At 45.7% G+C, this 20,084-nt stretch overlaps 1 protein-coding gene across 2 annotated transcripts in view; it reads right to left on the bottom strand.

Moving 5' to 3' along the window:
- The window catches only part of MAGI3 (membrane associated guanylate kinase, WW and PDZ domain containing 3), a 1,006,442-nt gene that overhangs the window by 230,624 nt on the left and 755,734 nt on the right, over positions 1-20,084 (bottom strand). For both annotated transcript variants that reach the window (XM_069633359.1, XM_069633360.1), the window contains exon 12: positions 14,628-14,790. In XM_069633359.1, the coding sequence (XP_069489460.1) occupies positions 14,628-14,790 (163 nt within the window). The remainder of the gene's footprint in view (positions 1-14,627; positions 14,791-20,084) is intronic.

Here is a 20,084-nt window from a genome sequence, read left to right as displayed (position 1 = left end):
TTTCCATGGGCGAGCAGAAGTCTCATGTCTCTTGCTAGCTTCCGAGCAAGAAGAGGAGGATGAGCGAGCCCTTTCTGATTTGCTGCAGAGCAACCCTCAGGATGGCTCAGTGGAGGGAGTGTATCTCTCTCCAGATTTTACACCAGAGCAGCAGAAGCCTGCAGGGCCTTGCTCCAGCAGTATGCGCCTCTGTTCTCGCTGACACCAGGCCTCACACTCCATGGTACAAGCACGAAATTGTCAAAAGCAGATGCTACAGGATGTCAGACACGGTTAAGAACCACATCCAGCTGAGGTCGCGAAGATGTTGGATCTGGGTATTATTGAACCCTCAACCGTCCCTGGTCCAGTACAGTTGTCCTTGTCCCCAAGGCAAGTTCCCAGGCAGGTACCAAGGATTGGCAGTCCTGTGTGGACTACAGAGGGGTCAATGCCGTCACCAAAACTGACGCGCACCCATTGCCCAGGGCTGATGGACACCATAGGTGCTGCCAAATTTGTGAGCTATTGGCAAATAGCTCTGATGGACCATACCAAGGAAAAGATGCATTCTCAAAACCTGAGGGGCTCTACAAGTTTAGAGTCGGTTTATACTCATTACATCGAAAACAATGTCGAAAGCCAAAAAGTAGAAAAAAAAATGTAAAAAAAAAAGTCACATTTCTTTTTCATTAACTTTTTTATTCGAAATGGGGGGTTCCCCTCCAACCCTCTTTTTTCTATTTTTACCCCTTTTTTTTACTTACTAAACCCAAAAAATACATATAAATAAAAAAATAAAACATTCGACTTTTTTTTTCTCAACATTTTGTTTTCAACATTTTTTGTCTTTCGACTTCATTTGTTTGACTTTTTGACTGCACACCTTTAGAGTCATGCCTTTTGGATTGAAAAACGCACCTGCCAACTTCCAGAGATTAATCGATCATGCTCTCAGTGGGCTGAGGCCTTTTGTGTGGCCTACTTAGACAACATTGCTGTCTACAGTTCCACCTGGGAAGAGCATTTGACACATCTGGATAAGGTGTTGCAGGCCTTGAAAAGGGCCAACCTCACTATCAAGGCCACCAAGAGCCAGATAGCTCAGGGGAAAGTCACTTATCTTGGTCATGAGGTAGGAGGGGGGTCAAATCCAACCTCTAACCAGTAAGGTACAGGATGTACATGACTGGGAGACTCCCACTACTCAAACCCACGTAAGAGCCTTTCTGGGCCTCACTGACTATTATCGCAACGTCATGGCGGACTGTGGAAACATAGCTGCCCCTCTGAATTCGCCCAAACAACCAAGGAAGGTTAATTGGACCGAAGACTGTCAGAGAGCCATTGTTGGCTTGAAAGAAAGTCTGTGTAGGGCACCTGTGGTGTGTGCGCCTGACTACAGCAAGCCCTTTATTGTCCAAACGGATGCCTGCGACATCGGAATTGGTGCAGTCTTTTCCGAGTTAGATGACAAATGGAGGGAACATCCAACCATATTCATCAGTAGACAACTCAAGGGTAGATAATTTAGGTGGGCTACTGTCGAAAAGGAATGTTTCAGTATAGTTTGGTGACTTAGGCGTTTTAGGCCCTACCTTACAGGGTCTACCTTCAAGGTCCAAATAGACCATAAGCCCCTGAAGTGGCTTATGCAGATGAAGGGTGAAAACCCAAAACTGCTCAGGTGGTCCATTAGCCTGCAAGGGCTAGACTTCAGCATAGATCATAGACCAGGGAAGAGTCATGATAATGCAGATGGCCTTTCCAGAAGGTATGTTGACCGTCTGGATGAGGATGTCAGTCTCTTGGGAGATTAGACGCCCTAACCTCAGTCTGGGGAGGGGGGCGACTGTGATGCTGGAAATGCATTGGAGGGACAGGGCTTCCGGTTGCCAGTGATAGGGTCGAAAACAAAAGGATCGAATGCCTTTTGATCGACTGTCAAAGGACTGAAAAAAAGGGTCTTTTTTTTAAGGTGGGGGGTTCCCCGCTTAATCCCCCCGTTTTCTTTATTAAATACATTTTTTTACCAACCCAAACTAAAATATATATATTAATAAATAAAAAAAATGTGACCCTTTTCTTTCCGATCCTTTTGCATTCGAGCAAAAGGTCATTCGACCCTTTTTTTTGATCGTTTGACTGAACACCAGGGCTTCCATATCCTTGTCCTTTATTGCTTTATCATGTGTTATGTTATGTTGCTTGGCATTTATATAGCGCCTATCATTGGTATGACCTCAAAGCGCTGTGTGTTTCATCTGGTTTTCCGCGCAGGAGTTCATGTGGGACTCGTGGCGGTGCGGCTCTTCCACTTTTTGGTTGTGGTGAACAGACCCTTGGGATACCCTTATGGCACCCTTGAATGGGAGTACCGCCCTGTACGCCTAGTGTATTTGTTTGGGTACCTGTGTGCGGCCCACAGAGCAGGGTATGGGCTGGTAGCAGCTCCATGCTGAATTTGACAGGTGCTCTGACTATCCTCCATTTTGGGATACCAAGGCCATGCCATTGGAATCAGTTGATTCCTGATGGGAAACAAGATTGCCACTGTGGACTCTTGCTTTCTATACCCCGTTACTGTGTATTCCAGAAGTCCTGGGAAGCCCTGACTCTGTCCCTTCCCACTGACTGGCTGTTGGGTGGAAGTTCCATATGTGTTAGTGTGGGGAAGTCCAGGCCAGACTGGCTGGAGCCTTCCCAATTACTGTATGTTGTAGGTACGCCAGTGGGGTGGGACCTGGGTGAATGGAGTATGTGACAAATAAGCATTTCATGTTGTGGCCGTCTAGTATCTGGTGTTTGACCCAATCACTGAGATACCCATGCCCGAAACTGGTATGAATGCACTGTGGAATGCTGAATGGCTGGGTGCTTGTCCAAATCCACATTCTATGTTGTGAGTGTCTGGATGGAGAAGAATGGCCTAAATGTGCAGTGAGCCTGATTGGCTGCTTGACTGCCTGAATGCCCTTCTGAGTGATTGGTTGCAGGATGTTTTATACAGATCGTCAACGAGGACTGCAAGTACTGAAGCTGCTGCCGCAAAGACAGTGTTCACCCTTTTCTGCACCGACTCTCAATGACCCGTGGCTCCTGCCTGAAAGGGAGTGCACTTAATAAGGGCCCGTCGACGATTCATCGAAGAACTCCCTGAAGCTAGGTACTTTTGGTTCGTGGAACCTTTTAGGAGGAATCAAGACTATATTGAGCATAATTGGACTGGGCTTGTCAATACGCTTTATTTACATGTTGCCCAGGTGGGGGGGGCGGGGGGGATCCTCGCACAGAACTGTCTCTAGGTAGACCGGGGACTGTTCTGCCATTGCTCGATTTAACTTCCTTTCTTTCTATGTATCATTGATTCATCTTACAATCTGATTTGTATGCTATTTGGGGCCGCATTTCAAAGGAATCGATAGTTAACGAGTGGTACCACAAAGACCTGTATATATTTGCCATTATAGTATTGCCAGAGTACAAAGTGTATTATTGTGATTGTGTATATAACCTTGAACCTTGTATATAAAGACTGTTTTCACTAACATAGTGTGTGGACATTCCTTTGTGGGTGCCTGGGGACTACACTGTACTTAAGAACCAACCCGCATCACCGCCTGAGAGCTTAAGCCTAGATTGCTCAACCTTAGCTACTGCATAGAGAATCTTGGCTGGGGTGCTCTGTGCCTCTCCTCTGCCATATAGAGAGCAGGAGTACAGACGCCCCCCTCTGGTGCTTTACAGGAGGTTCTTGAGAAGATTCCGGAACTTAAGGCGATCCGGATCAAGCCTGAGAGGGGCAGGGAGGCCAATCCAGAGGGAGGCTCCTGTGGAAGAGAGAGATCTACCCCCACTCTCTGCTTGGAAAAGCATCTGATCTTAAGAGTTGCAGCTAGCAGACCGAAGGACTCTTGCAGGGAGGTATTTAGGGAGAGAGAGTTGGAGGTAGCGGGGTTCCTGGCCCTAAAATACCTTGTGGATGATGCAGTGTGTCTTGAACTTGATCCTCGCAGCAACCGGGAGCCAGTGGAGAGATTTTAGGGCAGGAAAGATGCTGTCCCTTGGCTTGAATAGAAGTCTCACCGTCCTATTCTGGATTAGTTGAAGGGGCGAAGGGGGGCTTTAGGCAGATTGAGGAAGAGGCTGTTGCAGTAGTCCAGCCTAGAGAGGACCAGAGCTCTGCAGACAATGAGTTTCTGGGTAAAGGTGAGGGAAGGGAGAATGCCTCTGAGGAGGTGCAGCTGAAAGTGGGCGATGTTGGCAAGGTCTGCGATATGAGGAGGGAAGGAGAGAGAGAGGATTCAAGGATGACATAAAAAAAAGAATCATCAAATAACTATTTTCTTTTAAAATAGTGCAGCAGTTAAAAGAAAATCGCATTCCAGCTATTGTTTTAATACGGTTTTGATGGTATAGCTATTTAGCCCCAGCATTTATTTTACATAATCTATAAGCAGAAGGGAGAGGTGGCTTGGGGCAATATGGCTAATGGGTATTCCCCCATTATATTTGAATTGTCACTTTAAATCACTAATTAAATAAGGGTGGCTGTTTTTCTTAAATTTTTCATTATTGCTCTTTAAATTGATTTGATTATTAACGCTGATTTAGCCATACAGTTACTGTTGCTGCCTGTAGGGTTATTTTGTATTGAAGACACATTTGTTTTTAATTAGGAATGTGATCTCGCTACCTTCATTATCCCTACACCGAGCCTTATTTACACTGAGAAAGGACTTTCATTTTGCTTGGCTCATCTTCAATTTCACTGTCTAGCCTGGATTTCCACCTGTGAACAGTCTCCGACAACTGTGCAAAGGAAAAGAAATAAAGAATTCTACTTTAGATTATTCACTGAGAGACAAGCGGTCCAAAGCGAGGAGCAGTCCTATGTCTTTGCTGGATTATTGGTGGGAATAGTTCATAGCATACTTATTTGTAAAGCTAAACAAGACAAAGCTTGTTGCGGAGTATATGCTAATGTAGGTGGTATTGACAAGGGGGGGTTTGAAGATGTTCAATGTTGTTAAAATTAGTACCCGATTGTTTCTTGCAAATTTGTATCTGCATTATTATAAACTGGATAAAATAGTGATTACAAAAATAAAGATGAACCGGAAACATTTGCCGGAACTTATAAAAAAGCACAAGTAAAAAGCATTAGTCAAGTAGGAATCTTCAGAGATACGAAAGAATGATTAAACTTCTAGATACATAAAAGATTAATTTAAACAGATTTTGAAGCCTAGCATGCTTGAAAGGTACGGCTACTATGGATAAAATATTTATGCTAAGTCACAGAGTCACATCCTGCAGGTACGGTACAGCAGTGTTACGAACGAAATCTTATTTCAAATGTCCACCTGTCCTGGAGGTATTTTGAGCTTTCATTTTTAATGCTTGGGCCAAAACATAGCACTGTAGATTGATAAACTCTCCTACTCCGGAGAACTCGATGTAGACTTGTGTATCATCCGCGTAAGATCGTTTGCTAATCTTCCAAGATTGAAGTAGGCAGCATAGCAAAGCCAATTAGATATTTAAAAGAATTGGGGTGGGGCCCCTGGAGGCACTCTACAAGTCTCTGGGGTGGGATGGAAACAGAGGGGGGCCAGGTGAACCTTGTGGAACCGTTTCCCCGGATGGATCGCACCATTGATAGGTGCTGCTGGTATTGTGGCAGTATTGAACACAGTAGAGAGATACAACAAGACCAGAAACACAGAATCAACCACAAGGCATCGAGCAGCTGCCCTCTCCCACTTCCTAAGCATCTCCTATTCTTCGCCACCAGCATTTTTAAGCCTGGTCTCTTCTCTCATTGACATTTCTATGCTTGCGCCATCTTGTGCGAGACACATGAGACCACTTCTGGGGTTTATGTTGTGCTTAACATGGGCACGGAATAACTCAATCTATCTAAAGGTTTATCACAGGGGATACACATTATGCTATATTTCTTCTACACTCAAGTGTGAAGAGATGTGATACTATAAATATAAAATCATTAAACATAGGCAAGTTCACCAAGTATGGGAAGACAAGATTGTAATTAACAAAAAGGGTGAACACCAGAACGCACCTGTACAGTAAATAAACGTGCAGTCCCTACCCTTTAATAAATGAAGTAAAGGGGTAGGGAAGAATGGCAGCCTATAATGTGGTGCATGAAAAATCAATAACAATGAATAGAATAAACCTTTATTACTAGCACATTAAAAGTTAATACAACATATACAACTATCAAATAGACAATTACAAGACATAAAACATCCAGTTAGCAATATAAATGATGTAGACAATATACAGTGACTCTTAACCTCTCATAGTATAAGGGTGGCACTACTCTGTTGATCCCATGGATAGTAGGTTAAGTATGTGATTTATCATTACAACATAGTTTAAATGACAATGTGGTAATGAAATATTACACAAAAGCCTCCGCATATCAGCATTGCCGAGTTCTCAACATTTTTCCGTTCATCGTCCTTTAATTGGCGAACATTCATCAGGCGCATATTTGTGGTCAATGATAATGCTGGGTGTTTAGGGTTTAGTGAACCCAGAATCACTTAAAATCAATTTTAGTATGCGTGTTTCCGCTATACGCTTAGTTTTCTTCTCACTATAGACTTTGGTGAATAGTGGGGGTAGTCAACTCACTCCGGAATGCTTCTGTAAATAGGCCTGTTGCGCGAGTTTCCTTGTATTGATCTTGTACAATCTCCTGTACAGAGTGTCTTGGATGGCCAAAAATTGCTTGTAAACACCAGGGAGACGCAGACTAAAATGTGGAATAGAGCACCACGGCTTTTGAACAGACTTGTATTGACCAGAGACCCAATGGAAAGAGATTTTTAGCGACCTACTATATTGACCATCAATGCCCTTGCCAACTAACTGCAGGCTAAAGACAAAATTGTCCAGATTGAACTGCACCTATTCATGGACAAATCGTGATGTTTCAGTCATCTAAGACACACTCTATAAAAGAGAGCGTACAAGATCAATCCAAGTAAGCTCATGAAACAGGATTATTTAGAGAAGCGCTCCAGAGCGAGTTCACTACCCCCACTATTCACCGAAGCCTATAGTGAGAAGAAAACTAAGCGTCTAGTGAAAAAACACATACCAAAATTGATTTTAAGTGATTCAAGGTTCACTAAACCTTAAACACCCAGGATTATCAGTGGCTACAACTATTATGCTCCTGATGAATGTTCGCCAATTAAAGGACCACAAAGAGAAACATGTAGAGAACTAGGCAATGTTGATATGAGGAGGCTTTTGTGTAATATTTCTTTACCACAAAAAGTCATCTAAACTGTTGTAATCGTAAATCACATACTTTACCTACTACCCAGAGGCCCAACAAAGTAGAGCCACCCTATCCTATGAGAGGTTAAGAGTCACTGTATATTGTCTACATCATTTATATTGCTAAATGGATGTTTTATGTTTTGTAATTGTTTATTTGATAGTTGTATGTATTTTCTTAATTTTAAATGTGCTAGTTAAAGGTTTTTTCTATTTATTAGATTATTGATTTTTCATGGGCCACAATATAGCCTTTCATTCTGCCCTACTCTTTGCTTTATTTATAAGATAAGATTGAAATCACAGATTGTATGGGAGTGACAAACAGATGACAAAGGTTTAATATAAAAGCCAACATTTTATACCACTTCATGTGTAAAGGCAAATGCTGTGTCATTGTAAAAATGACCTGCAGACTATCTCAGTCTTCAGATGCTAAGATGGATTTCTTGCAGTGATTCAAAGAAGTGCATTCCGGGATAGCTGTGGGTGAGTGTGTGCAAGTGTGCATGGTTGTGTGCATGCATCGTTTGTCTTCAGGTACTAAGATGTATTTCCAATGACAACTTTAGTGTTAGAAGGACCATGAATATGCACAAATGTAACGTGACCATGGTCAGGAAGGTTGTGGGCTAAAGTAAGTGGAAGGGTCACTCTGCATGGTTCAAAAGTTCCAAGGAAAAGCTCTTTCAGTTCTTGCTAAGGCCGGGTCCTGAATTTATGGTTGGTGTCCCACGTCAAACAAACATTTTTCAAGGAAAGTGTCTCTCACAATCTTGCCATCTCTATGTAGAGTCGCTAGTGTTTGTAGCTTCTTTGGCAATGTTATTGAGTAGCTCAGGGATGGTGGGGAGGCCTCCTTCTGGGTCTTAAATTGAGCTGCATATTAGCAGACGATGCTGTAGTTGTAGTCATGCTGGAGCTTGTCAAAAACTACAGAACGGGGCACAAGAAGAGAGGGGGCTATCCTATGGACTTCAGAGGTACCTTTGGATCTCAGCACCACTTCCCTCCCTTTGGGGCCTGGTTCTATGGCCTTCCAATCCAGTTTCTCTCGCCTGCTTGATTTCCATCCACAAGACTGTACCAGGTCTTATTCTTTCCTTCTCTCCATCTCTATTCTCTTGCTTCTACTGCATCTTCTCAATGCTTTGCATCAGAGTTGTTCCTACACCCGCCCAGGGTTCTCCTTGCATCTTCACTCCAACTCCTGCTCCTAGCACCACCACCACCCCCACCTGCCTGCTCCCGCTACTCCTGGTTATTTTATGGTTCAGGCTCTTCACTGCGATTGATGTTCACTTTATTTATTTACTGTTCACCTTTTCTTCAGGCCCCTCCTCAATATGCCCTCTATATGAAAGGTTGGCTTCCTCACACTCTCGGTGTAGTTACTCTCAGCACTTACCCTTCATCTTCTCTCACAAACTCCTACTTCCACACCTCTGTAACGAGAGATCACGTTGCAAACTTCTTCATCCAATATTCTGGTCCTTCGCTCCTCACTCTCCTTCTTCTCTTCTCTCCACAACCTTCTGGGTCCATCTTTCTCCTCTATCTATCTATTTATCTGCGTTCTTGTATTCCGCCACTAACCCAGAGGCCTCAGGGCGCACAGAGGAGGAGGAGATAAAAAGACAGACAACGAAAACAAACAGTCCAGAAAAGACAAAGAAATGAGCTGAAATCATCCTACAAGCTAACAGAAGACGAATCAGTAGATGTTGCATGAAGATGGCAATGTAGAAGATGAATGTCAAGTCAAAGCTGGAGGATTACCCATGACCTATATCAAATAGGAAGGTTTTTAGTTGTTTCTTCAAAACAGTTAATGAACTGCTTTCAGCCAGGTGTTTTGGCATTGAATTCCATAGAGCAGGAGCCCAAAGTTTGAAACTGGCACCACCAATCCTCTTCAAAGTGGACAGGGGTTGGACCAAAGAAATATTACAACTAGATAATAGTAGGCGTGCAACTTTTTTTTTTATCCTAGTGGTAAGATAGGATGGAGCATCGCCCTGTAGGCATTTGTACACAATAGGGGAACCCTTATGCTGCAACTGCTGTTGAATAGGCAGCCAGTGCAGGCTGCGCCTAGCCTCAGAAAAGTGCAGGTTGCGCTTGAGACCAAGCACAGCACGAACTGCACTATTCTGAATCACCTGCAACGTTCCAAGATTAGCCTAGGACGTACCAATTAGGAGGCTGTTACAGTAATCGAGCTTGCAGTTCACAATCGCAGCTGAAATCAAAGCAAGATTTTCTTTAGATAAATAAGGCTGTATCTGCCAGAGAAGCTGAATGTAAAAGTGGCAGGTCTGCCGATTAAAAGACAGTTGAGGGTCGAAAAAGACTGAGGGTTTTTACAGTTTTTGATACTTGAATAATATGTTGGCCAATCAGAAAATTCTTGTATCTAACATCCAGCTTCTTTAGCCACTGCTGGGTGCCCAAAACAAGCAACTCCATTTTGGCATTGTTAAGAGCCAGTGAGTTCCTAGCCATCCAATTCTGGATTTCTGAAAAAATATAGTTCATACGACGCTCTGAGTCTTTTTAATACTAGCCAGTGAGTTTGATGACAATCTGCGTATCGTCGGCATAATTGGCAAAATATATGCCCATAGCCGACAGAAGAGCACAGAGAAGTCGCAAATAGATACTAAAAAGTAAGGGCGAAAGACACGACCCCTGGGGAACATGACATAATATAGAGGCAATGGAAAAGGCATTGTCCTTCGTTACTCTCATATTCCGAGGACCCAAAAAAGATTTAAACCAGTCCGTTGCCTCTTTGGTGCATTTACCAACCGAAATTAATCTGTCCGCAAGAAGTTGATGATCAACAAGATCGAACAGTTCCCATCCTCTTGGGTCTGGGTTTGTCTAAGATGGTCTCCCTCCCTCCAACCTCTCCCCCCCACACCTCCCCATCTCTTGGCTCTCGCTCTGCAGACTCCTCAGCGTGCTCCATCACTCTATACCTCCCACTAGCCTCCTGGGTATCACTCTCTCTTTTTCCAGCATCCTGAATTCCTATCACCACAGTCTTTTGGGGTTTACTCTCTTCCAACCTTTTGAGTCTCTGTTTCCCAGAGTCCTGAGTAATGCTCACCCATCCTCCTCCGATTGCTCCACCCAACCTCTTGGGTCATTCAACATTCCCGGGTCTCTCTTTACCTGGTTTTATGGGGGTGTGGGGGGGAGGAGAGAGAGAGGAGAGAGAGGAGAGAGAGAGAGAGGGAGAGAGAAAGAGAAGAGAGAAAGAAGAGAGAAAGAGAGAGCGAGAGAGAGAGAGAGAGCGAGACTCACTCTCGCCCGCCTTTCCCCTAGTGGGTCTCTCCGTCTCACCCCCCCACCTCTTGTGTGTGTCTCTGTCTCTCTGGTTTATCTCCCAAGCATCCTGGGTCTCATTCATCTAGTCTGCTTTCTGCTTTCTCTTCAACCCCAACCTACTGGATCTTGCACTCCCTCAGCCCCTTGAATCCCTCACTCCTGGTTTCTCTTTCCCCAGGTCATTCAGGTCTTTCTCTACCCACCTTCCTGGGGTTGTCTTTCTCCACAGCCTCCTACATCTTGGTTGCCCTCCTCAGCCTCTGCCTCTTCTCTCTTAAATTCTCTCATTCCCCAGCCTTCTGGGTTTCTCTCTCCAAAGCCGCCTGATTTTCACGCACCCCAGACTTGTTGCCTCACTCCTCTCTTCAGTCTCCTGGGGCTCTCTCCCAGGCTCTTGGGTTTTACTCTAGGATTTCTCTCAAGCTGCCAAAACTATTTCCACAACCTCATGGTTCTCTCTCCTACAGCCTACTGGGACTTTTTATTTAGCCTTCTGGAACCGTCTTTTGCTCTCCATCTATATAGCCTCCTTGGTCTCTCTTTCCCCCTGAATCCTGTGAATCTCTTTTCAAGGAAAACCAGGCTACCCACTCCCAAGCCACCTGGGACTCTTCCTCTTCCCAGCGCCTTGGGGTTGGACGGGCAGTCTCTCCACCGCCCGCAACCATCCTGGCAATTTCACCCACCGGCAGTCGTCACTGGCTGGAGACTCCCTTGGCCCTTTCTGCTTAATCAGCAGCACAAGATCTAAATACTAACATGGCAAATGAGGATGTCAAGGCGCTGTACACGTGTTCCGCAATTGGCACACAGCATTCAAATCAGCACGGGACAGACATGGAAATAAAAGCTAGCAGTCAGTGCTGCTTCTCAACTTGCGGTCTATGCATTCTGGACATTTTTATTCTGGATAAACTGAGACTGGCCTTTCTGCCTAGAATACCGGGCTCGTTTTTCTCTGACCCTGGCTCTGTTCCTGGCTGGCATCCAAGAACTTTTTCTACTGCTGACTGCTTCATATTTCATTTCTGGTCAAGCAAACTGTTCTGAGTTAGGAACCGGCTTCTGTACCAAGGGTGGTGTATGGTCTCACTTTGGAACTTTCAAATGTTCTAGACTTTGGATTGCTTTGGTATTTTGCTTTTTGATCTGTGCTTGCTCTTCTGTTCTTTGGGGAAATCCCATAGTCTCCGGAGTCCTACTCCTGGACCCCCCCCTCTTGTCCTTTGGGACCCTTAGTTGTCTCTTTACTGAAAGAGCTAACCAGACAGATTCAGTCCCCATTCCATCTCTTATTCCACCTCGTACTCCAAGGTGTTAGCTGTATTTCTGCAACCAATATCAGGCTCGGCTTGTTGGGCCAAAGGCTGAGGGGTGCAGATGTATAGTAACCTGTATGCTGACTGTTTATTGCTCTCTTTCATTGCAGCCCGGGAGAGAGCCTGGTGGCATTCCTCCCATCTTTTCATCTGATCACACAGTGTAGTGAGTGCAACTATTCCTACACAATGCTGTCAGGAGGAAAGAGTGATAACTCCCAAAAGGAGCACAACTGGGACAGTCCGTTAATTGGTCAGGTGTTGATGCTCATTCTCTCCAGCTCCCTGGGTCTCCTGCTCTCTGCATCCCCCTGAATCTCGCGTTTCTCCCCAGTCTCGCCTCATCCTCCCTTGCATCCTGGCTTGCACTCCCTTTGCTGCCTCCTGCCTCCTCCGTTTCCCTCTCCACAGTCTCTTCTGTGCCTCTCTCCAGCCTCTCGTTTATCCACTCCCTAGCTCTTAGGCATCTTTCTGCAGACTTGTGGGTCATCAAGTCCCCCCCTACTTGATCCCCCTCTCTCTCACCCCAACCCCCTACGTATTTATCTCATTCGGCCTCCTTACCTCAACCTCCTGTGTTTCTCTCCTTCTGCACTCCAGCGCCTCCTCCTGCACTCCAGCGCCTCCTGCACTCCAGCTCCTCCTGCACGCTTAGCAAGTCATCGGAAGATCAGCTCCTTCTCCGGACACAGCTTTCTACCACAGGCACCTCTGTTTATAGGGACTTGATCTGGCCTCTCTCTGGCCTAATGGAACTCAGATGGGTCTCTCCATATAATTTGCATTAGGAACGGTGATGGCCCCATCTCTGTGCATGGCATGCAGTTTTGAGGGGGGACTTGGGATTGGTTAGTCCCTCCCTACGGGATTTCTTCTCTCTCTCTCTGTGCCACTCCCCAGCTCTAAACGCAGTAAGTACTCTTCGCCTAGCAGGACTAAGATATATATATGGGTAGAGACCTTGTGATGCGACCGATTAACTGCAAGTTTCCTGTCTTCGATCGGGTCCCACTCCAACCCCTGTAGCTTTGGATAAGATGTGTGCACTTGTTAGAGCAGATCACGGCATGCTGGTACTACTGTCTCTGCGGGTCCACCGCCCCATAGCTCTTCCATTAAAGTGTGGGGAGCTTCTAAGACAGCAATATGGTAATGCCTGCCTAACACACTTGGCATGGTGGGACGATCCAGTGCATTTGACATGGGCCCAGCAACACATGGCTTGTGGCTGTACCCACTTCACTCTTGGCATCCACTCAGTCCAACAGTAAGGTCAGACAGGGGACTTTGTCGCAGTGTCGAAGTCGGACATCAAAGGTTAAATTCTGACGTTACACTGAACATTGAGCGTTCCTTCACAGCCGTATGTTTCTTTGCGCTCAAAGGGATAATACAGTATTGTGATCTCCCAATAACACTGTAAGGAGGTATCACCGACAGACGCGGGGGAGACAGACAACCCACAGAGGACGGACAGACATGAGGAGAGGTACAAGCAGGGAGCCCGACACGAGTGCAACAATCAACCCCAACAGGGAAACGCCGCAGGGAAGCCCCTCGGCATCTGCATGGCCAGTTACTCACCATGCTATGCACCCAACCCAGTAGGGCAGCCTTCCTGGAGTCTGCAGCCCGGACTGGTAAGAGGGCGAGAGCGCCGACAGGAGACAGCCCACACCTGCCTCAAGGCACGGCTGAGATTGGGAGGGAATCCAAATGCCAGGGCCCGCCCATATGCACACGGGTCCCGGGGCCGGGCGAACCGTGCTGATGAAAGCGCCATAAGACTTTCCGCTGTGCTGCAGGGGCAGGCGGATATGACGGCGGTGAAGCCCAGCTTTAAGGGAGGCAGGACAATGCCTTCCCAGCCAATGAATGGACAGCTAGGCAGAGCCTTTGGTGATTGGTGGGGATAACAGAAGACACCTCTCTGCAGTCAAGTATTGGGGAAGGAAGCCCCAGCAGTGAAGAAACCACCAAGACATTTTAAGTTTGTTAAAATTGGACAATCACTTTAAAGCCAGAAATAAATATAATTTCAGCATCACCCTGTCTCCGGCCTCATAATTCCACAAACACCCAACCAAAAAGTATGCGCAGCAGATATAGTGCACAAAGAAACATCATTGCTAGAAGGAGGGTCGGACATCTCCAGTGAATGATAAGGTTGTTACTGCTTTCCGAAGGTTTAACGGTCTAGCAAGGTATGGAATATCTGCAGGTTACGTATTCTGCAGCGTGGAGCCGGTCCAGGCTACCTACTCTCACATCTAGGCGTATGTCAGAGAAGGCCACAATAGGCGGAAGTGAAAAACAGACGTAGTACGTCAACTTAAAAAGGAAGAGCTCGATCTTGACGGCACTTGGACACAAGGCAAATGATTCTGAAGTACACAGGCTTCCAGTGTAAAGGGTGACAGGAGAGAACCATAGTGTCATATTGTTTCTGGTGAACTGCACTGTTCTTCACATTCTGCCAATGCTGAATTTGAAATGCTTGGAGTCCCACATATAAAGTATATATACAGTTCAGTAATTAATTAGACCCCCACCGGACAAAAACGAAACTTGGAGATTGATCGTTCAAGACTATGTTACTTCGGCATTTGGTGAAATTTAACTTCAAGTACAAATGACGCACAATCTTAAGGGAGGTTCTGATATATCACTTACGTTTGTCCTCAAAGATATTCTTGGACTTCATGTAGACTTCCGAAGGGTCAAGTTTCGGAGACCCCGACCGGACCATATTTGGTGGGAAAGGCAGTGGCTGCGGACCAGTTTCATTTGGGATGATGGCTTCCAGGCTTCCCATCACCTCCTGCTTATCTCCTTTCTAGAATAGGAAGGATGACGAGGTTAGTCTTCTGTTCAACACCATTTCTCGCAGGAAATCCTAAAACTAAGACATTGAATGATATCCAGTGAACATACTGACCAATGAAAGATAAAGTATAACAATTGACCTACAAAAATGAAGACTGGCAAAATGTGGGCTCAGTAGTTTTTAGGGAGGAGTGGGTCTATGGGGGTGGCTGGCTGGTGGATGGAAAGTGGTATCCTTGCTACTACAGGTGGGTTCCACATTCGAAGGTTTGTGGGGCAAAGTACTTGTTAAGTGTTGAGTTTAGATTAAGAGGAATGCGTGTGAGCCAGACCTATAACCTCAGCGGGAGTGTCGACCCTCCTCGGTCTGTGGGCTAAGAGGCTGACCATGCAGTCCACAGAATTGTGGGTTAAATGAACATAATATGATCCAGTTATAATGTGCAACTGGCCACAGGTTAATCTAGGAAAAAGGGGACAATGTACTAAAGCAATGATTTGCTAAGTGGGTATGCAGATCAGGTTAGGTTGGTATCAAGTAATATTATCCCCATAAATAATGTCGGTATATATATATATATATATATATATATATATATAAAATCGCTGGGAAACAGCATAGGCAACATTATTTATGGGTTAAATAGGAGCGGGGGTGTTCCCCGCTCCCTTTAAAAAAAGATGGGGGTTGTCGGGGTGTCTCCCGCACATTCATGGGGTCATATTGCCGCAAAAAAAAAAAATAAGCATTCTTCTATGGCGACATTTTTGCAGGGATATTATCACATGGAACCGTTAGGTTGGTCATGCGGGTATAAGGAAACAAGCAATGATCTGCCAAGGGTCCAGAGTGTAACTTCGTAATTGGGCGAGATGTACACTGGCAATGGCATGCTAGCTGGGACAAATGAGCATATCAAAAAACCTCTTAATATTTAGCACTAGTGGTACTGCCACTTTATTTTAAAACTGCAACAATAAACACAAAAAATCAATAACACTTCAATGACCTGACACCAATGCTACAACCTGCCATTATAACAAAAGTACAGTCTCGGCCGGGGGGGTATGACTTCTGGTAGAGCTGCTAGGCTTGCAATCCAAATGGAGGTAGGTCGCGGACAGCATTCACTTCTGCCCCCCCTTAGGAAACGTCTTGGTACACAAAACACACAATACCAGGGAGCGTGCGCACCGGTTGGGGCTGGTTCAATACCCGGAATTGCGCAAGCCAGAGTCCCTGTGAACTGGCTGGTACAGAGCCAGGCATTAAATAGAGGCAGAGGAGAAGGGTAGAACCAGCAGAATAACCAAATAAGACTGGTGTAAACAATGGTATTAGCATCAGCACAACATTTTTAATTGTGCTTGTCCTATCACATACAATTTCTCTTTGCACAAATGTGGTGACTGCATCAGTATTGCAAGTTGTACCCGATCACATAAAGATGGGGCCAGTCTTTGTGCAATGATATATGTCTCAGCGACTACTTCCCCACCCACTTCAAGTGCCTCTCTCTGGAATCCCCTTATAGGAGGGAGATATTTTGGAAATAGTTTGAACGAATGAACTTCAAAACACTTTTCCTTGCTGCTGGAAAAGTATTAGTCTGGGGATGGGTCAATGTTGGTGCAAATTAATGTGCGTTTCCATAGGTTTTAAAGTAATCCTGGACACATTTTGAAAAGATTCTTTTGAAGGATTTGCCAACTTATCTGTAGCCTAAATCCCAAATTTATCCTGCTGCTGGCAAAGGACTGAGGTTCGAGAGTTCAGCTTTGCAGTAAACCCATTTGTGCTGTAACAGGTCTTAATGCAAACACCCCCTTTGCTTTCAAAGAGTTTCAAGTGTACCAACTCCCGGATTACCATTTCTCTTGCCTCTGGTACCGTTCTTGGAGCAAATTCATTCGAGTGTCAAGCTCACTCTCTCCATTCTGGGACTTGAGACTGCCTTGAGAATTTTAGCCTGGAGACTGCTCAGAACTGTAGAAAGAGCGGTTCTTCAGTAAACTAAGCCATCAAGGTATTCAACTAGATCGACCTTTTCAAATAATTAGGCAACGCAGCTCAGGGAAGGGGTTGGAAATTGGAATTCTGTATAAAAGATTCCCAGAGGAGCTCTTTCTTCGCAATAATGCAGGTGTGCTGGTATTCCAGCTTCAGGGTGGTCTCCTCAGCAGCGAACCGGCTACTGAAAGACCAATTTATCCCCACCATAGAATTGGCAGTTTGAGGGTGTTTGGTGGTAAGGGGGACCCTCCAGTGTTCCCAAGTGGTCACACTGGTGCTTGCATTGCTAGCTTGTACCAGAAAGATTCCATCCCCGCTGCTTGGTGCTGTGCCGTGGCCTTACTCTGGCATTAAGTGCTATACAGAGCACACACATTGTTTACTTTCCATCTAGGGCCAGGCATCACATACTTTATGAATTGCACCCTCTACACACCCTTGTCTTCTGTTGCCAACAACATTCACCCAGGCAAGTCTTACTCTTGGATTAGACCCCCTTCTGGATTGGCTTGGCAGCCTCAGGATACACAGGATACATATTCAAGGGTTTGCCTGTGGCCCAGAAATAGAGACAGCCAGTATTTTAAGCCTCCACATACCTACAATAATGGCCTTGTGCACTCTTGATCACCTCACCCAACACTACTCACGCTCTACCTTACAATGCTCTGAGAATGCCTTGGAATACTTGTGCGTATAGCTCAACACATTCTCTGTGAATATTCATGGTAGCTCGTCGCTTCTCCCCAGAGCAGAGGCATTCCCTGTGAGGCTAGGGAGGTGAGGCGCTACCCAATAATCCCCATAGGGGTGGTAAAAAGCATGTCCTCACAGGGAAAGGCTCCCCGTCTGGGGATAGGTCCTTCCTTTACATTCAGAACCCCCCTTACATTCTCATCCCTGAGACTTCAAGACCTCCTCAAAGTATTATCGCCCAATATGAAAGCACTACTGTTATGCATTTGTTACTCTTCAATCTATTTTTACTCAGAGATTGAGCACAGTTAAATCAATAAAACGTGAGGCCATTTACAAGTCTTTCCTGAAGATATTGAGGCGAGGAAGAACACTCCGGGAGATTCAAAATGGGAGAGAAGACAGAACACTGGAGAAGCTGATCAGTACCGTTGAGGACGCCAGGGTTAAACCGTGGGAGTCCACTGCAGCCTGACTGAGCGAGGGTTTACCACGATGATTGAAGTTGGAAAACAGTGGTGCAACCTTATGGAGGTGGAGTGGCTGGCCCAAGAACGACGCTGACCGCGTTGCGCTGCTGAGGGTCCTACGGTGTCGCCACGAGAACGAGGAAAGCAGTCACAGACGCTGGCCCGATGATCCGCTGCCCTTGAAAGAACCAGTGACATGTCCCGCTACAAACACAGGCAAGGGAGAACACAGGAGACCCACTAAGGGAATGAGGCCAGCTGAGATCGGCATCCAATGCGATCGCCCTCATCCCAGTAGTCATGCCAAAAGAGTCTCTGGGGAGAAATCTCCCTTGTATCAGTGATAAATAGAGAAGTACTAGAAGTCTGGGAAACATCGGGAGTAATCTCACTCGTCTCAGTGACTACCAACAAAGTACCTCGAGTGTGAACACAAATAAGTAGGATCTCCCTTGTCTCAGAGGAGGTGGTGATTGTAAAGCTAGTGCGAGTAGCTACGGGACTGATCTCCCTTCTCAGAGAGGGACTGTAGTAACAAACTGGTACCAAATACATTGGGAGATATTCCCTTCATCACTGGAAGTGTGTTAAAATTGCTAAAGATATAAAGAGTGGGATTGGTCTCCCTGGTTTAAGAAGCACCCCCAAGAGTCAGAAGGAAGATCACCACATCAGGACTGACCTTTTTAGTCCCAGTGGCCCTTTGAACCTGAGTGGTTGTTTGAGCGACATTCAAGTCCAAAAAGGCGCAGTATCCAAGTCTCCTCAGTGGGGGCGAAATCAGAAAAGGGGGAGTTTAGGTTCACTCTAAAAGCAGTTTGGAAGGAGCTACAAGGGCTCTTTAAGTATTGTTTGATCTTGAAGAACGCCTACATTGTACCAGCAAAAGGGAGGTAAATCAGACACGAAAGCAGCAGAATACAGAGTCAAGCATGAAAGGAGGTTCAAGACCAGAAGAGTGATGCTTATGCTGAATTACCACCAGTGCATTATAGACCGTCATCACGATTGAAACTTGATAATCCAGGAGAAGGTAGTCATTCTCCTGACCCTTCAGTGCGACTTTAACTATTCTCTGGTTATTTGTCAATTGATTGCGGTGCATTATTTCAGTAAGAGGGAGTCCTCCTCCTGACCTTTCATTTCTTTTGTTTAGTGGCAGGGACACAAGAGAATTTTGATACCCAGGACGGTTATGTTGGTTGGACATTCATCTTGACTAGGAGCATCCAGTTATCTTTAATTTAGGTAGGGACTTCCCTTGAGAGCTAGGGGAAAGTGTGAGAAACCAGGTGTCTCAGCCGCTAGTCCCCGGGGTCTTGTCATCCAGGTGCCCTGGACACGGCCATCGCTTTTGGATCCAGTTCTTGGGGGTGGACCAGTATGGGAAGATCACCTGGGTGAGGGGTCCTCTGGGAGTGGGACACCGGATGGTGAGATGCGGTATCCCCCTCTTCCCGGTAACACCTGTATCCCATCCTACCTGATGGGATATTTAGAAATTCAACCCCCTGCCACCCTTTTCCTGCACAAAAACTTTCCCACGGACAGTCTGCTCTGGGAGAAAACAGACTCACACCCGAGCCGTGTACATAACATGTCCCAATACTATGGTCAGGCGAGGCCAGGCAATTATCGACAATCACTCACACCTGACTTCCATTACACATGCCCACATGGATAAAAGGTGGAGCACGCGTGCACACACTGAGCGAGGCAAAACACACAAAAGGTACAGCAGTTTTCGAGTTGGCAGTTAAATGAGGGAGTAAGACGGCCAGGCACGAGAGGGTCATGACAGTGGCAACACCCGTGACCTTGTTGACAGAAAGCCTTGGCACCAAGAACAAAGACGCGACAGAGAACAACACAGCCAGTGAGTTGGGAGGACTGGTCTGTGTTGAAGTGAAGGTTGCAAGCGGCAATATTGTAAAGTGAGCACTGGAAGGAACATTGTTAAACATGTGTGATGAACGACATGAGTGAAGCTAAATTGCTTGTGGATATATGAACATTAGGAGAAAGGATACGATACCGTTGACAGTAGTCCAGCACTGTAAATGTGCTCAATGGAAGGTCTCTGTACGGTATCCTGGAGAAAGGAAAAATAAACAGATGATCGAT

Source organism: Ambystoma mexicanum, chromosome 13 (genome assembly GCF_040938575.1).
Source record: "Ambystoma mexicanum isolate Mex_15411 chromosome 13, UKY_AmexF1_1, whole genome shotgun sequence".
Lineage (NCBI taxonomy): Eukaryota > Metazoa > Chordata > Amphibia > Caudata > Ambystomatidae > Ambystoma > Ambystoma mexicanum.
The sequence above is the reverse complement of the archived record's forward strand: the minus strand, read 5'-3'. Positions and strand labels throughout refer to the sequence as shown.